Raw genomic sequence first — 14576 nt, 5'->3', positions numbered from 1 at the left:
TAAACTACACTGTCGTTTCGTTAATAAACTACACTGTCATTTCGTTAATAAACTACACTGTCATTTCGTTAATAAACTACACTGTCATTTCGTTAATAAACTACACTGTCATTTCATTCATAAACTACACTGTCATTTCATTCATAAACTACACTGTCATTTCATTAATAAACTACACTGTCATTTCATTCATAAACTACACTGGCATTTCATTAATAAACTACACTGTCATTTCATTCATAAACTACACTGTCATTTCATTAATAAACTACACTGTAATTTCATTCATAAACTACACTGTCATTTCATTAATAAACTACACTGTCATTTCATTCATAAACTACACTGTCATTTCATTAATAAACTACACTGTCATTTCATTCATAAACTACACTGTCATTTCATTCATAAACTACACTGTCATTTCATTCATAACTACACTGTCATTTCATTCATAAACTACACTGTAATTTCATTCATAAACTACACTGTCATTTCATTAATAAACTACACTGTCATTTCATTCATAAACTACACTGTAATTTCATTAATAAACTACACTGTCATTTCATTCATAAACTACACTGTAATTTCATTCATAAACTACACTGTCATTTCATTCATAAACTACACTGTCATTTCATTAATAAACTACACTGTCATTTCATTAATAAACTACACTGTCATTTCATTAATAAACTACACTGTAATTTCATTAATAAACTACACTGTCATTTCATTCATAAAACTACACTGTCATTTCATTAATAAACGACACTGTCATTTCATTCATAAACTAAACTGTCATTTGATTAAATAAACTACACTGTCATTTCATTAATAAACTACACTGTCATTTCATTAATAAACTACACTGTCATTTCATTAACTCTTTGAGTGCCCACCCCCGTTCACCACTAGAGGGCGCCCAGTGGCCATAGAAAATCCCATAGAGATATGCTGGTATATGCAGAAGCCCTGCAGCCATGACTTGCCTGAACACTTTCCTTTGTGCATGTACAGGAAGAGGATGAAGTTAGCTTGAAGTTAGCTATTGGTTACCAAGCATTTTAGAAGCCTTATTTTCGTCAACTTAGCCATGATTAAACCTTGCACACCTCATGCATGGGAAAAAAACAGAGAAGAATGAGCTCTAAAAAATCCAATGCAATCCTGGATTGCATTGAAATGGATTCGTGCAGTTTGTTCACAGCTTTCAAACAAAAAAAATCCGATTGGAAATCCGTTCAGGCATTCTTGAGATAATCGCCATTATGTTTTACATGTTATGTAAACAAACATGAATGCCCTGTATGTTAGATGGGGTTGTATGGGGGTGGAACATGCAAAATCGCGATTGAAATCATGTTCACTAGATTTGATGGGGTCCAAAAAAAAAAAAAAAAAAAAAAAAAATCATTTTTTTTTTTTTTTTTTTAAATATCCCGAACATGTTCGGGATAGGCACTCTGGTATGCGATAATATATCCCGAACATATTCGGGATAGGCACTCAATGAGTTAATAAACGACACTGTCATTTCATTCATAAACTAAACTGTCATTTCATTAATAAACTACACTGTCATTTCAATTAATAAACTACACTGTCATTTCATTAATAAACTACACTGTCGTTTCATTAATAAACTACACACTGTCGTTTCATTAATAAACTACACTGTCGTTTCATTCATAAACTACACTGTCGTTTCATTCATAAACTACACTGTCGTTTCATTCATAAACTACACTGTCGTTTCATTCATAAACTACACTGTCATTTCATTCATAAAACTACACTGTCATTTCATTCATAAACTACACTGTCGTTTCATTAATAAACTACACTGTCGTTTCATTAATAAACTACACTGTCATTTCATTCATAAACTACACTGTCGTCTACACTGTCATTTCATTATAAACTACACTGTCGTTTCATTAATAAACTACACTGTCGTTTCGTTAATAAACTACACTGTCGTTTCGTTAATAAACTACACTGTCGTTTCGTTAATAAACTACACCTGTCGTTTCGTTAATAAACTACACTGTCGTTTCGTTAATAAACTACACTGTCGTTTCGTTAATAAACTACACTGTCGTTTTGTTAATAAACTACACTGTCATTTCGTTAATAAACTACACTGTCATTTCGTTAATAAACTACACTGTCATTTCGTTAATAAACTACACTGTCATTTCATTCATAAACTACACTGTCATTTCATTCATAAACTACACTGTCGTTTCATTCATAAACTACACTGTCGTTTCATTCATAAACTACACTGTCGTTTCATTCATAAACCACACTGTCGTTTCATTCATAAACTACACTGTCGTTTCATTCATAAACCACACTGTCGTTTCATTCATAAACCACACTGTCGTTTCATTCATAAACTACACTGTCGTTTCATTCATAAACCACACTGTCGTTTCATTCATAAACTACACTGTCGTTTCATTCATAAACCACACTGTCGTTTCATTCATAAACTACACAGTCGTTTCATTCATAAACTACACTGTCGTTTCATTCATAAACTACACTGTCGTTTCATTCATAAACTACACTGTCGTTTCATTCATAAACTACACTGTCGTTTCATTCATAAACTACACTGTCGTTTCATTCATAAACTACACTGTCGTTTCATTCATAAACTACACTGTCGTTTCATTCATAAACTACACTGTCGTTTCATTCATAAAACTACACTGTCGTTTCATTCATAAACTACACTGTCGTTTCATTCATAAACTACACTGTCGTTTCATTAATAAACTACACTGTCGTTTCATTAATAAACTACACTGTCGTTTCATTAATAAACTACACTGTCATTTCATTCATAAACTACACTGTCATTTCATTCATAAACTACACTGTAATTTCATTCATAAACTACACTGTCATTTCATTAATAAACTACACTGTCATTTCATTCATAAACTACACTGTAATTTCATTAATAAACTACACTGTCATTTCATTCATAAACTACACTGTAATTTCATTCATAAACTACACTGTCATTTCATTCATAAACTACACTGTCATTTCATTAATAAACTACACTGTCATTTCATTAATAAACTACACTGTCATTTCATTAATAAACTACACTGTAATTTCATTAATAAACTACACTGTCATTTCATTCATAAACTACACTGTCATTTCATTAATAAACGACACTGTCATTTCATTCATAAACTAAACTGTCATTTGATTAATAAACTACACTGTCATTTCATTAATAAACTACACTGTCATTTCATTAATAAACTACACTGTCATTTCATTAACTCTTTGAGTGCCACCCCCGTTCACCACTAGAGGCGCCCAGTGGCCATAGAAAATCCCATAGAGATATGCTGGTATATGCAGAAGCCCCTGCAGCCATGACTTGCCTGAACACTTTCCTTTGTGCATGTACAGGAAGAGGATGAAGTTAGCTTGAAGTTAGCTATTGGTTACCAAGCATTTTAGAAGCCTTATTTTCGTCAACTTAGCCATGATTAAACCTTGCACACCTCATGCATGGGAAAAAAACAGAGAAGAATGAGCTCTAAAAAATCCAATGCAATCCTGGATTGCATTGAAATGGATTCGTGCAGTTTGTTCACAGCTTTCAAACAAAAAAATCCGATTGGAAATCCGTTCAGGCATTCTTGAGATAATCGCCATTATGTTTTACATGTTATGTAAACAAACATGAATGCCCTGTATGTTAGATGGGGTTGTATGGGGGTGGAACATGCAAAATCGCGATTGAAATCATGTTCACTAGATTTGATGGGGTCCAAAAAAAAAAAAAAAAAAAAAAAATCATTTTTTTTTTTTTTTTTTTAAATATCCCGAACATGTTCGGGATAGGCACTCTGGTATGCGATAATATATCCCGAACATATTCGGGATAGGCACTCAATGAGTTAATAAACGACACTGTCATTTCATTCATAAACTAAACTGTCATTTCATTAATAAACTACACTGTCATTTCATTAATAAACTACACTGTCATTTCATTAATAAACTACACTGTCGTTTCATTAATAAACTACACTGTCGTTTCATTAATAAACTACACTGTCGTTTCATTCATAAACTACACTGTCGTTTCATTCATAAACTACACTGTCGTTTCATTCATAAACTACACTGTCGTTTCATTCATAAACTACACTGTCATTTCATTCATAAACTACACTGTCATTTCATTCATAAACTACACTGTCGTTTCATTAATAAACTACACTGTCGTTTCATTAATAAACTACACTGTCATTTCATTCATAAACTACACTGTCGTCTACACTGTCATTTCATTATAAACTACACTGTCGTTTCATTAATAAACTACACTGTCGTTTCGTTAATAAACTACACTGTCGTTTCGTTAATAAACTACACTGTCGTTTCGTTAATAAACTACACTGTCGTTTCGTTAATAAACTACACTGTCATTTCGTTAATAAACTACACTGTCATTTCGTTAATAAACTACACTGTCATTTCGTTAATAAACTACACTGTCATTTCATTCATAAACTACACTGTCATTTCATTCATAAACTACACTGTCGTTTCATTCATAAACTACACTGTCGTTTCATTCATAAACTACACTGTCGTTTCATTCATAAACCACACTGTCGTTTCATTCATAAACTACACTGTCGTTTCATTCATAAACTACACTGTCGTTTCATTCATAAACTACACTGTCGTTTCATTCATAAACTACACTGTCGTTTCATTCATAAACTACACTGTCGTTTCATTCATAAACTACACTGTCGTTTCATTCATAAACTACACTGTCGTTTCATTCATAAACTACACTGTCGTTTCATTCATAAACTACACTGTCGTTTCATTCATAAACTACACTGTCGTTTCATTAATAAACTACACTGTCGTTTCATTAATAAACTACACTGTCGTTTCATTAATAAACTACACTGTCGTTTCATTAATAAACTACACTGTCGTTTCATTAATAAACTACACTGTCGTTTCATTAATAAACTACAACTGTCATTTCATTCATAACTACACTGTCGTCTACACTGTCATTTCATTAATAAACTACACTGTCGTTTCATTAATAAACTACACTGTCGTTTCATTAATAAACTACACTGTCATTTCGTTAATAAACTACACTGTCATTTCGTTAATAAACTACACTGTCATTTTGTTAATAAACTACACTGTCATTTCATTAATAAACTACACTGTCATTTCATTAATAAACTACACTGTCATTTCATTAATAAACTACACTGTCATTTCATTCATAAACTATACTGTCATTTCATTCATAAACTACACTGTTATTGCATTAATAAACTACACTGTCATTTAATTAATAAACTACACTGTCATTTAATTAATAAACTACACTGTCATTTCATTAATAAACTACACTGTCATTTCATTAATAAACTAAACTGTCATTTCATTCATAAACTACACTGTCATTTCATTAATAAACTACACTGTCGTTTCATTAATAAACTACACTGTCGTTTCATTAATAAACTACACTGTCGTTTCATTAATAAACTACACTGTCATTTCATGAATAAACTACACTGTCATTTCATTAATAAACTACACTGTCATTTCATTAATAAACTACACTGTCATTAATAAACTACACTGTCGTTTCATTAATAAACTACACTGTCGTTTCATTAATAAACTACACTGTCGTTTCATTAATAAACTACACTGTCATGTCATTCATAAACTACACTGTCATGTCATTCATAAACTACACTGTCGTTTCATTAATAAACTACACTGTCGTTTCATTAATAAACTACACTGTCGTTTCATTAATAAACTACACTGTCGTTTCGTTAATAAACTACACTGTCGTTTTGTTAATAAACTACACTGTCGTTTCGTTAATAAACTACACTGTCGTTTCGTTAATAAACTACACTGTCATTTCGTTAATAAACTACACTGTCATTCCATTAATAAAACTACACTGTCATTTCATTAATAAACTACACTGTCATTTCATTAATAAACTACACTGTCATTTCATTAATAAACTACACTGTCATTTCATTAATAAACTACACTGTCATTCCATTAATAAACTACACTGTCATTCCATTAATAAAACTACACTTTCATTCCATTAATAAAACTACACTGTCATTTCATTAATAAACTACACTGTCATTTCATCATAAACTACACTGTCATTTCATTCATAAACTACACTGTCATTTCATTCATAAACTACACTGTCATTTCATTCATAAACTACACTGTCATTTCATTCATAAACTACACTGTCATTTCATTCATAAACTACACTGTCATTTCATTAATAAACTACACTGTCATTTCATTAATAAACTACACTGTCATTTCATTAATAAACTACACTGTCATTTCATTAATACAACTACACTGTCATTTCATTAATACAACTACACTGTCATTTCATTTTTAAATATAGTTTTGCTTGTGTGAAGCTACACCCCTGTTTTACAATTAATTAAATATAGCATCAGGAATCTGACCAAGAACTAAGAAAAGCAAAAAAAAAAGAAAAGAAAAAAATACTCATTTTTGGATGACCAACACACAGACTCACCGATTTGTGCGTGGTTCTGTTGTGGGTTTTCCTCTGAAGCAGAGCGATGTCTGTCTGTCGGTCTGCCTGTCTGCTAATTCTACCAGCGTTCTAACAGTCTGTCTGTCTGTCTGCTAACCCTAGCAGCTAATGGTAGCTCCCAGAGAGAGAGAGGAACATTCACATCACTCCATCCATTCTGTAACCAGACTCCACCACAATCCTGATAATTAGTCTACGGACACATGGTGTGTGTGTGTGTGTGTGTGTGTGTGTGTGTGCGAGCGCTGGCTGGCTGGCTGGCTGTCCCCCTGTGACAGGGTGTGTGTGTGTGTGTGTGTGTGTGTGTGTGTGTGTGTGTGTGTGTGTGTGTGGGCCAGCAGGGTGACAGGGTCAGGGTGTTGGGTGACAGAGAATCTGGGACACGGTGACATCACTGTGACATCACAGCGTCCAACCTGGTGACCCGTTGTACCGGAATGTCCTTCCATGGTCTTTCAAGGAACAACGAGCTGCAAGCGTCCAGTCAGTCTATCATGTTCTTGTCATGTTCTTATCATGTTCTTATCATGTTCCTGGACACGTTTAGCAGCAGAAGTGTTAATTAAACAGATACAAGTTCACTAGGAACAACACACTACACCAGGGGTCTTCAACGTTTTCAGTCCAACACTAGGGTTCAAGTGGTTAATATAAAGGAGAAAAGGGTTTCTATCACAAAAAGATTTGAAGGACCCCCTATAGTAACTCTGAGGACCCCCTAGGGGTCCCGGACCCCCTGTTGAAGATCCCTGCACTACACAATAATAAAAGCAGCTGTGCAATAAAGACTAGCGAAACACAGAAACTGCACAAAAGACAAAAAAGACAAAAATGTCTTGCAAGTGGCTCTGGGCAAAGGGTGTGTGTGTGTGTGTGTGTGTGTGTGTGTGTGTGTGTGTGTGTGTGTGTGTGTGTGTGTGTGTGTGTGTTTGTGGAAGGGGGGGGTTTCCATGCCCCCCCCCCCCCACCCCGCCATGTGATAAGCAGAGGGTTCCTCAGAGTGTTTTAAGGCTCATTAACAGCAACGCCCTGATAAACATTACATTACATTACACACAGTGTGTGTGTGTGTGTGTGTGTGTGTGTGTGTGTGTGTGTGTGTGTGTGTGTGTGTGGGTGTGTGTGTGTGTGTGTGTGTGCCCCTCCCTGTCCTTGGCAGTGTCAACGCCCCTGTGAGCCAATCAGATCGCTTTCCAAAAACCTCACACTGCGTTCCTCTCAGAGCCAATCAGGAGGCGGAGTTTAGCAAAACTTTTTTTTATATATTACTTTTTTTTCCAGAAACATGATGGGGCGTTGACCACCAATCAGAAACATGGGGCGTTGACCACCAATCAATGGAGTTCCTTGGAGGAACATATTCCTGTTGGTACCAGTCGGAAGGGGGGGGGGGGGGGGGGGGGGGGGAAGAACACTTAGGCCCCTATTACATTAAAACGGGCTTCACTGTAAACGTAATGATTTATAGTCGTTTGTGGGGGGTCATTTAGACGAAAATGGCGTCTTCGGGGGGTGAAACCGTAACAAAGTGAACCCCCCTTTGAAAGTGGAAAAGGTAAAAACGCTTTGTATCTCCCGCTTTCATCTAAATACCGTAAACGCAGCAAACCACTGAAAATGATAAGATGTGGGACGTCCTAGGGCTGTCCCAGTGGTGTAAACTGTAAAGTAACTATTAAGTACATTTATTTGCTAACGTTAGCCCTAATTTATACCGTAGCTATTTGAAAATAGCCGATCTACAAGCTCACAACAACGCGTCGTGAAAATAGCCGATCTACAAGCTCACAGCGCGTCGCGGTGCATTGTGATAATAGCCGATCTACAAGCTCACAACGCGTCGCGGTGCGTTGTGAAAATAGCCGACCTACAAGCTCACAAGTTGTGAAAATAGCAGACAACTGCAAAAATAGCCGACGCTGAAAATAGCGACAGTAGCCTATAATGTTTATCATGACACGATCCAACATCTATAGCTCGTCGCCGTCTGTATGTTATCATCATCATCCCCTCCATAAGCTGCAGTAAAGGCATTGACTCCAGTCCTCTGTGTTGAAACGAAACGTGAAGTGAACGCCTTTTTCTGTATCGTATCATAAGGAATAAATATAGTCCCGGGATGTGTATGGTACATGTGTCTGTTCCGACCCTCTGGAACAAAGTTTTTAATCATTTATAGTTAGCCAGCCAGCCAGTCTGCCTGTGCTGTGTGACGGCAGTGCGTTGTGTTGACTGACTGAGGAGGACTTCTTTGCTGGCTGCTAGAAAGTAGAACGGAACTTGGGCAGTGCGGTCATGGAGACATGCGCCACCTAGCGACCTGGCATGCAAATTACCGCGTTTAGGGACACATTGCGTTTTAATCTAAAGACCACATAAAAAATGAAAACGAAACGGCTCTTAGCCGTTTACAGTGAAGCCTGTTTTCATCTAAAAGGGGCCTTAGTTCCGGGTTTGTTTCATGTTAAATCTGGACAACTGGACCCTGCTTGCCATGCAGATGACCAGTAGTCAATAAAGCTTTATGAAAACAGCAGAGGCTCAAGAGTAGAGCGGCCACTTGGGAACCCAAAGGTTCCCAGTTCGATCCTGGGCTCCCCCAGAGTCAGTGTGGAAGAGTCCTTGAGCAAGACTCTGAACCACTAACTGCTCCTGATGAGCAGGTTGGTGCCAAGCATGGTTTCCTTGGACATCACTGTATGAATGTGTGTGTGTGAATGGGTGAATGTAATGAATGTGTGTGTGAATGGGTGAAAGCCCATACATTTATTGAGTACCCAATATCAATAAGCTTTGGGCTTATCAAGCTTGTTACTGAGCATAGCGGCTCATGATGTCATGTGTAAACAACCAAGACAAGAGGCCATCAATACATTATTACAGTACTATTCATAATATAAAGCCATTTAACACTTATTGCACACTGATGAATGACTGTTTTAATGATATTTAATTACCAGTAAGACCCCCTAATCGGAAGATAAGCGACCGTCAGGTCGCATACACAAACTTTAGAAGGCAATGGTAGCCAATCAGGAGGGAATATGTGAAATGGGACAGATCCATGTTGATGACATGACTTTAGAGATACTGTGTACCGCTTTGCGTGATTTTAGGGCAAAATCTGTAGGAGCAGTGTCCAAAAAAGAGCAGTTTCAATCTTCATAGATGGTGGTCAGCCACACACAGTCACAACAACAAATAAAAAAGAAGATACCAGTTCTGTTCAGAATTTGTCGTCTCACATCTTTACACAAAACATTATAAAAGGCTCAACAGTGGGATGGATAAAAGCCTGGATCAATCAGCAGGATGGATAAGGTGCTCATTATCAATAACAAATAACAATCTCCATCCCTAGCGGTGACGTCACTGAGGGTGGTGACATCACTGAGGGTGATGACATCACTGAGGGTGATGACGTCACTGAGGGTGGTGACGTCACTGAGGGTGGTGACATCACTGAGGGTGGTGACATCACTACGGTGGTGACATGTGTTTAATCTGGCCCTCAGTGAGCTGAAGGTTTCAGAGCTGAAGTCATGTTCATTTCACACAGACACACTGTTCTATGACACAGCACGGCGGAACACATGTACACCAAGTCACTGTACTGTACTGTACTGTACTGTACGGTACTGTACTGTAAAAAAGAAAAAAAAAACCTGCACTATCCACACCTTTCACACAGATTTAATTTCTTTGCTAAATAGTTACTATATCGATTTTAAGTAATTACATCGAATCGTATCGCCATGAATGAACCAATATCGTCCATGTATCGTATCGTCAACCATGTATCGTGATATGTATCGAATCGCTATTAAATGCATCGTTACACCCCTACAGTCTCCTGGGTAAATCCAGCAGCATGGAAACATGCTGTCCCGTCCAGAACGCTCTCTGCTTGTCTCCCTGCCAAGGACCGTCCGTCAGGCCTTCACTGAAGCATGTGACCCTGCTGCCAGGCATGAAGCATGTGACCCTGCTGCCAGGCATGAAGCATGTGACCCTGCTGCCAGGCATGAAGCATGTGACCCTGCTGCCAGGCATGAAGCATGTGACCCTGCTGCCAGGCATGAAGCATGTGACCCTGCTGCCAGGCATGAAGCATGTGACCCTGCTGCCAGGCATGAAGCATGTGACCCTGCTGCCAGGCATGAAGCATGTGACCCTGCTGCCAGGCATGAAGCATGTGACCCTGCTGCCAGGCATGAAGCATGTGACCCTGCTGCCAGGCATGAAGCATGTGACCCTGCTGCCAGGCATGCCAGTCACTCAGTGTGCCCGCGTGGCAGACAGCTGATCCATGCCAGCCAGCCCTCACTCTAAACCCATTAACCCAGGGGTGGGCGTGTTGTGGATGGCCCAAAACGTGCAAGATGTTGCACCCGCTAACCAAACACACAGCTTTACCTCCGACTTCGGGAAATATATCATATTTTTGTTGACTTTTTGATGGGTAAGGTAAGGCAGGTGGTCTTGACGTGTGACCAGTCTGACCACCTGCTTGTTATTGAGACAACATCCAATGATCACACATGTGCTGATGTACGCATTGTGTCCATATGTATGTGAATAAAACACTTCAAAATAAAAGCAATGCAGCTTTAGTCCATGCATGAGGTAAAACTATAAAATGTGTTTATTTTCTAATGTGCCATTAACCCTCTACACCAAGGGTCCGGGACCCCTAGGGGGTCCTCAGAGTTACTACAGGAGGGGTGATAGAAACCAAAAATAGCTGATCTACAAGCTCACATTGTAGATTGGCTATTGTTGGCAAAGAGGTTTGGTATTGAGGGGAAAAAGAGCAGACTAAGTACAGAGTGAAAGGTCAAGTTTATTAAGTATTGACGGTTCAAGTGGTTAAATATCTGAAAACACAAATTAACATGAATCCAAAATACACTGATGATTGTGCTGTCAAACAATGAAACTATATGGAATCTATGAACAGGTTGTGGGGGTCCCTGCTTCATCTCTCTCTCAACTAAGGGGTCCCTGCTTCATCTCTCTCTCTCGACTAAGGGGTCCCTGCTTCATCTGTCTCTCGACTAAGGGGTCCCTGCTTCATCTCTCTCTCAACTAAGGGGTCCCTGCTTCATCTCTCTCTCAACTAAGGGGTCCCTGCTTCATCTCTCTCTCAACTAAGGGGTCCCTGCTTCATCTCTCTCAACTAAGGGGTCCCTGCTTCATCTCTCTCTCAACTAAGGGGGTCCTTGGTCTGAAAACGTTGAAGACCCCTGCTCCACACCGATGGCCTCTCGTAGATCACACTTGCGCCTCGTTATTTATTGGCTGTTGATGGTGACATCACCATGAATGCTGATCCCTGATTGGTCTAGGGTCATAAACACAAACAGAGGACGCAACAGAAACACAGATCACAGTAATAAAGGTCACTGACCTCCTGGGGGTCCGAGGCGTGCAGTGGGGGGTCCCTGGGGTCCCTGGGGTCCCGGAGGCTGCAGGCTGTCCTTCGTCTTGCCTGGCGGTCTGAGGAGGTCGTTGGGTTTGCGCTGCTGCTGCTAGATAGAGCACATTCACAAGCTGTCAATCACAGAGACCCCACCTCCTGACTGACTGACAGCCAATCACATTAGAGCCTGCCCGGTCTGTTCTACTTGCTGACAGCCAATCACATTAGAGTGCTGATGCCACAACAACTGGCATCAGCAGGAATGCTGGTCCCTCATTGGCTGTTAATGATGACGTTGCCAGAGATGCTGGCCACTGATTGGGCTATGGCGGGGTTCCCCAATAGGCGGCCCGCGGGCCATTTGCGGCCCACGGGGGGCAACTGTCTGGCCCCCACCAACCCCAGTAATAATGGTGGTATAAGAGCAGCAGCCAGCATCAACACTAGAATATCGTCGTTGTCGGGTGGAAACCTTGTATCTCCAAATGTGTATGTTCTTTCGCAAAGTAAAGCCTGCTTCACCATACAAGGCCGTCCCACAAAAGTAGTGAAAACAGCAGATCTACAAGCACACAATGCCTCGCGGTGCGAGGCATTGTGTGCTTGTAGATCGGCTGTTTTCACTAGTTTAAATCATTTTTAAAAAGAGAAATTCAAAACGAACGGTTTTGGACATACAAGATTTTCACCCGACAACGATGACATCTGAACTGTCGCTGGAGTAGCAGGAACGCCACCGTCACCCCCTGCAATGTTGTGGCCCTCGGCTTGGTACCCTAGACATAATTCAATGTTGTGGCCCTCGGCTTGGTACCCTAGACATAATTCAATGTTGTGGCCCTCGGCTTGGTACCCTAGACATAATTCAATGTTGTGGCCCTCGGCTTGGTACCCTAGACATGATTCAATGTTGTGGCCCTCGGCTTGGTACCCTAGACATAATTCAATGTTGTGGCCCTCGGCTTGGTACCCTAGACATGATTCAATGTTGTGGCCCTCGGCTTGGTACCCTAGACATAATTCAATGTTGTGGCCCTCGGCTTGGTACCCTAGACATGATTCAATGTTGTGGCCCTCGGCTTGGTACCCTAGACATGATTCAATGTTGTGGCCCTCGGCTTGGTACCCTAGACATAATTCAATGTTGTGGCCCTCGGCTTGGTACCCTAGACATGATTCAATGTTGTGGTCCTCGGCTTGGTACCCTAGACATAATTCAATGTTGTGGCCCTCGGCTTGGTACCCTAGACATGATTCAATGTTGTGGCCCTCGGCTTGGTACCCTAGACATGATTCAATGTTGTGGCCCTCGGCTTGGTACCCTAGACATAATTCAATGTTGTGGCCCTCGGCTTGGTACCCTAGACATAATTTGGCCCTTGGGGAAAACTAATTGGCGAACCCTGGGCTAGTAATAATTATACGGGATATGAAATATGGACCAGACATCTGATATGGACCATCCCTGCTACCATACACACCTGAGGTAGGAGACTGTTGGAAGACTGGACTGTGGAGTTCTCATCTGTAGGAGACACAACAACATGACATTATATTAACCAGATGAACCCCTCATCTGTAGGAGACACAACAACATCACATTATATTAACTCATGCTGCCAAAAAAATACCCCTTTGTACCCCCTTCCCCGCCATGCCTGAGGAACCCGAAGATTTAATAAACTTAATTAAAAAAAATGTTTTATCGAAGCGGAACTAAAATAGGCCGGAACTAATGCTCCGTGATCGGTTTCTACACGGACACATTATTGAGCGGACCACTTAACATTGAGACCCTAAACCGGAAGCGGATGTCCGTCCTCTATTTTGGCCTGTATAAACACCACAGCTTACAGATGGAGAACTGATTGATCAATTTTCAAAATTTCAACGGATTTGAGAAGCTGATGGAATACGCGAACACACAATGCATAGCAGTGTCCCATCGCGCACGATGGGAACTGGATTAGCGCCCGCGTTAACAGGTAGGAGAAGCCAGCAGTGAAAGACATAGAGAATCTTCGGGCTCCTCGGCCGTAAACTACGAATGAGTTAACCACATGAACCCCAGCCTCAAGACAAGAGGCGATCAATACGTTATTAGTATCATACAGTATACAGTATCATTCATAATATAAAGCCATTTAACACTTATTGCACATTATACAACAGGTAGTCGGGCTCTCAATGCAAAACAGGCTCTCCAACCGTGCTTATAACGAGCAGTACTGCACAGTCTCTCATCAAGTAAAGAAATCAGCTGCGTTGGTCACGAAAGACCTCAAGCGCTCCTCTCTCCCCACACTATGCTAGGCGGCTAGGCTAGCGGTTTTCATGTGACGTTCAGGGACAGAGTAGCTAAATGTGGCATGGGTTAGGGACAGAGTAGCTAAATGTGGCATGGGTTAGGGACAGAGTAGCTAAATGTGGCATGGGTTAAAAGATACCAAAAGATACCAGTTCTGTTCAGAATTTGTCTTCTCACGTCTTTCCACA

The 14576-nt window shown here is 40.0% G+C and overlaps 1 protein-coding gene across 1 annotated transcript in view; it reads right to left on the bottom strand.

Moving 5' to 3' along the window:
- LOC308291794 (ankyrin repeat and SAM domain-containing protein 1A) overlaps positions 1-14576 on the bottom strand; it is a gene marked incomplete at its 5' end in the record, with an annotated part of 149921 nt that overhangs the window by 109884 nt on the left and 25461 nt on the right. The window contains 2 exons of the mRNA XM_080733927.1: positions 12069-12189; positions 13562-13605. Of these exons, the coding sequence (XP_080590053.1) occupies positions 12069-12189; positions 13562-13605 (165 nt within the window). The remainder of the gene's footprint in view (positions 1-12068; positions 12190-13561; positions 13606-14576) is intronic.

The sequence above is a fragment of the Nannobrachium achirus genome, assembly GCF_963921795.1.
Source record: "Nannobrachium achirus genome assembly, chromosome: 9".
Taxonomy (NCBI): Eukaryota; Metazoa; Chordata; class Actinopteri; order Myctophiformes; family Myctophidae; genus Nannobrachium; species Nannobrachium achirus.
This window is presented reverse-complemented; position numbering and strand designations above follow the sequence as displayed.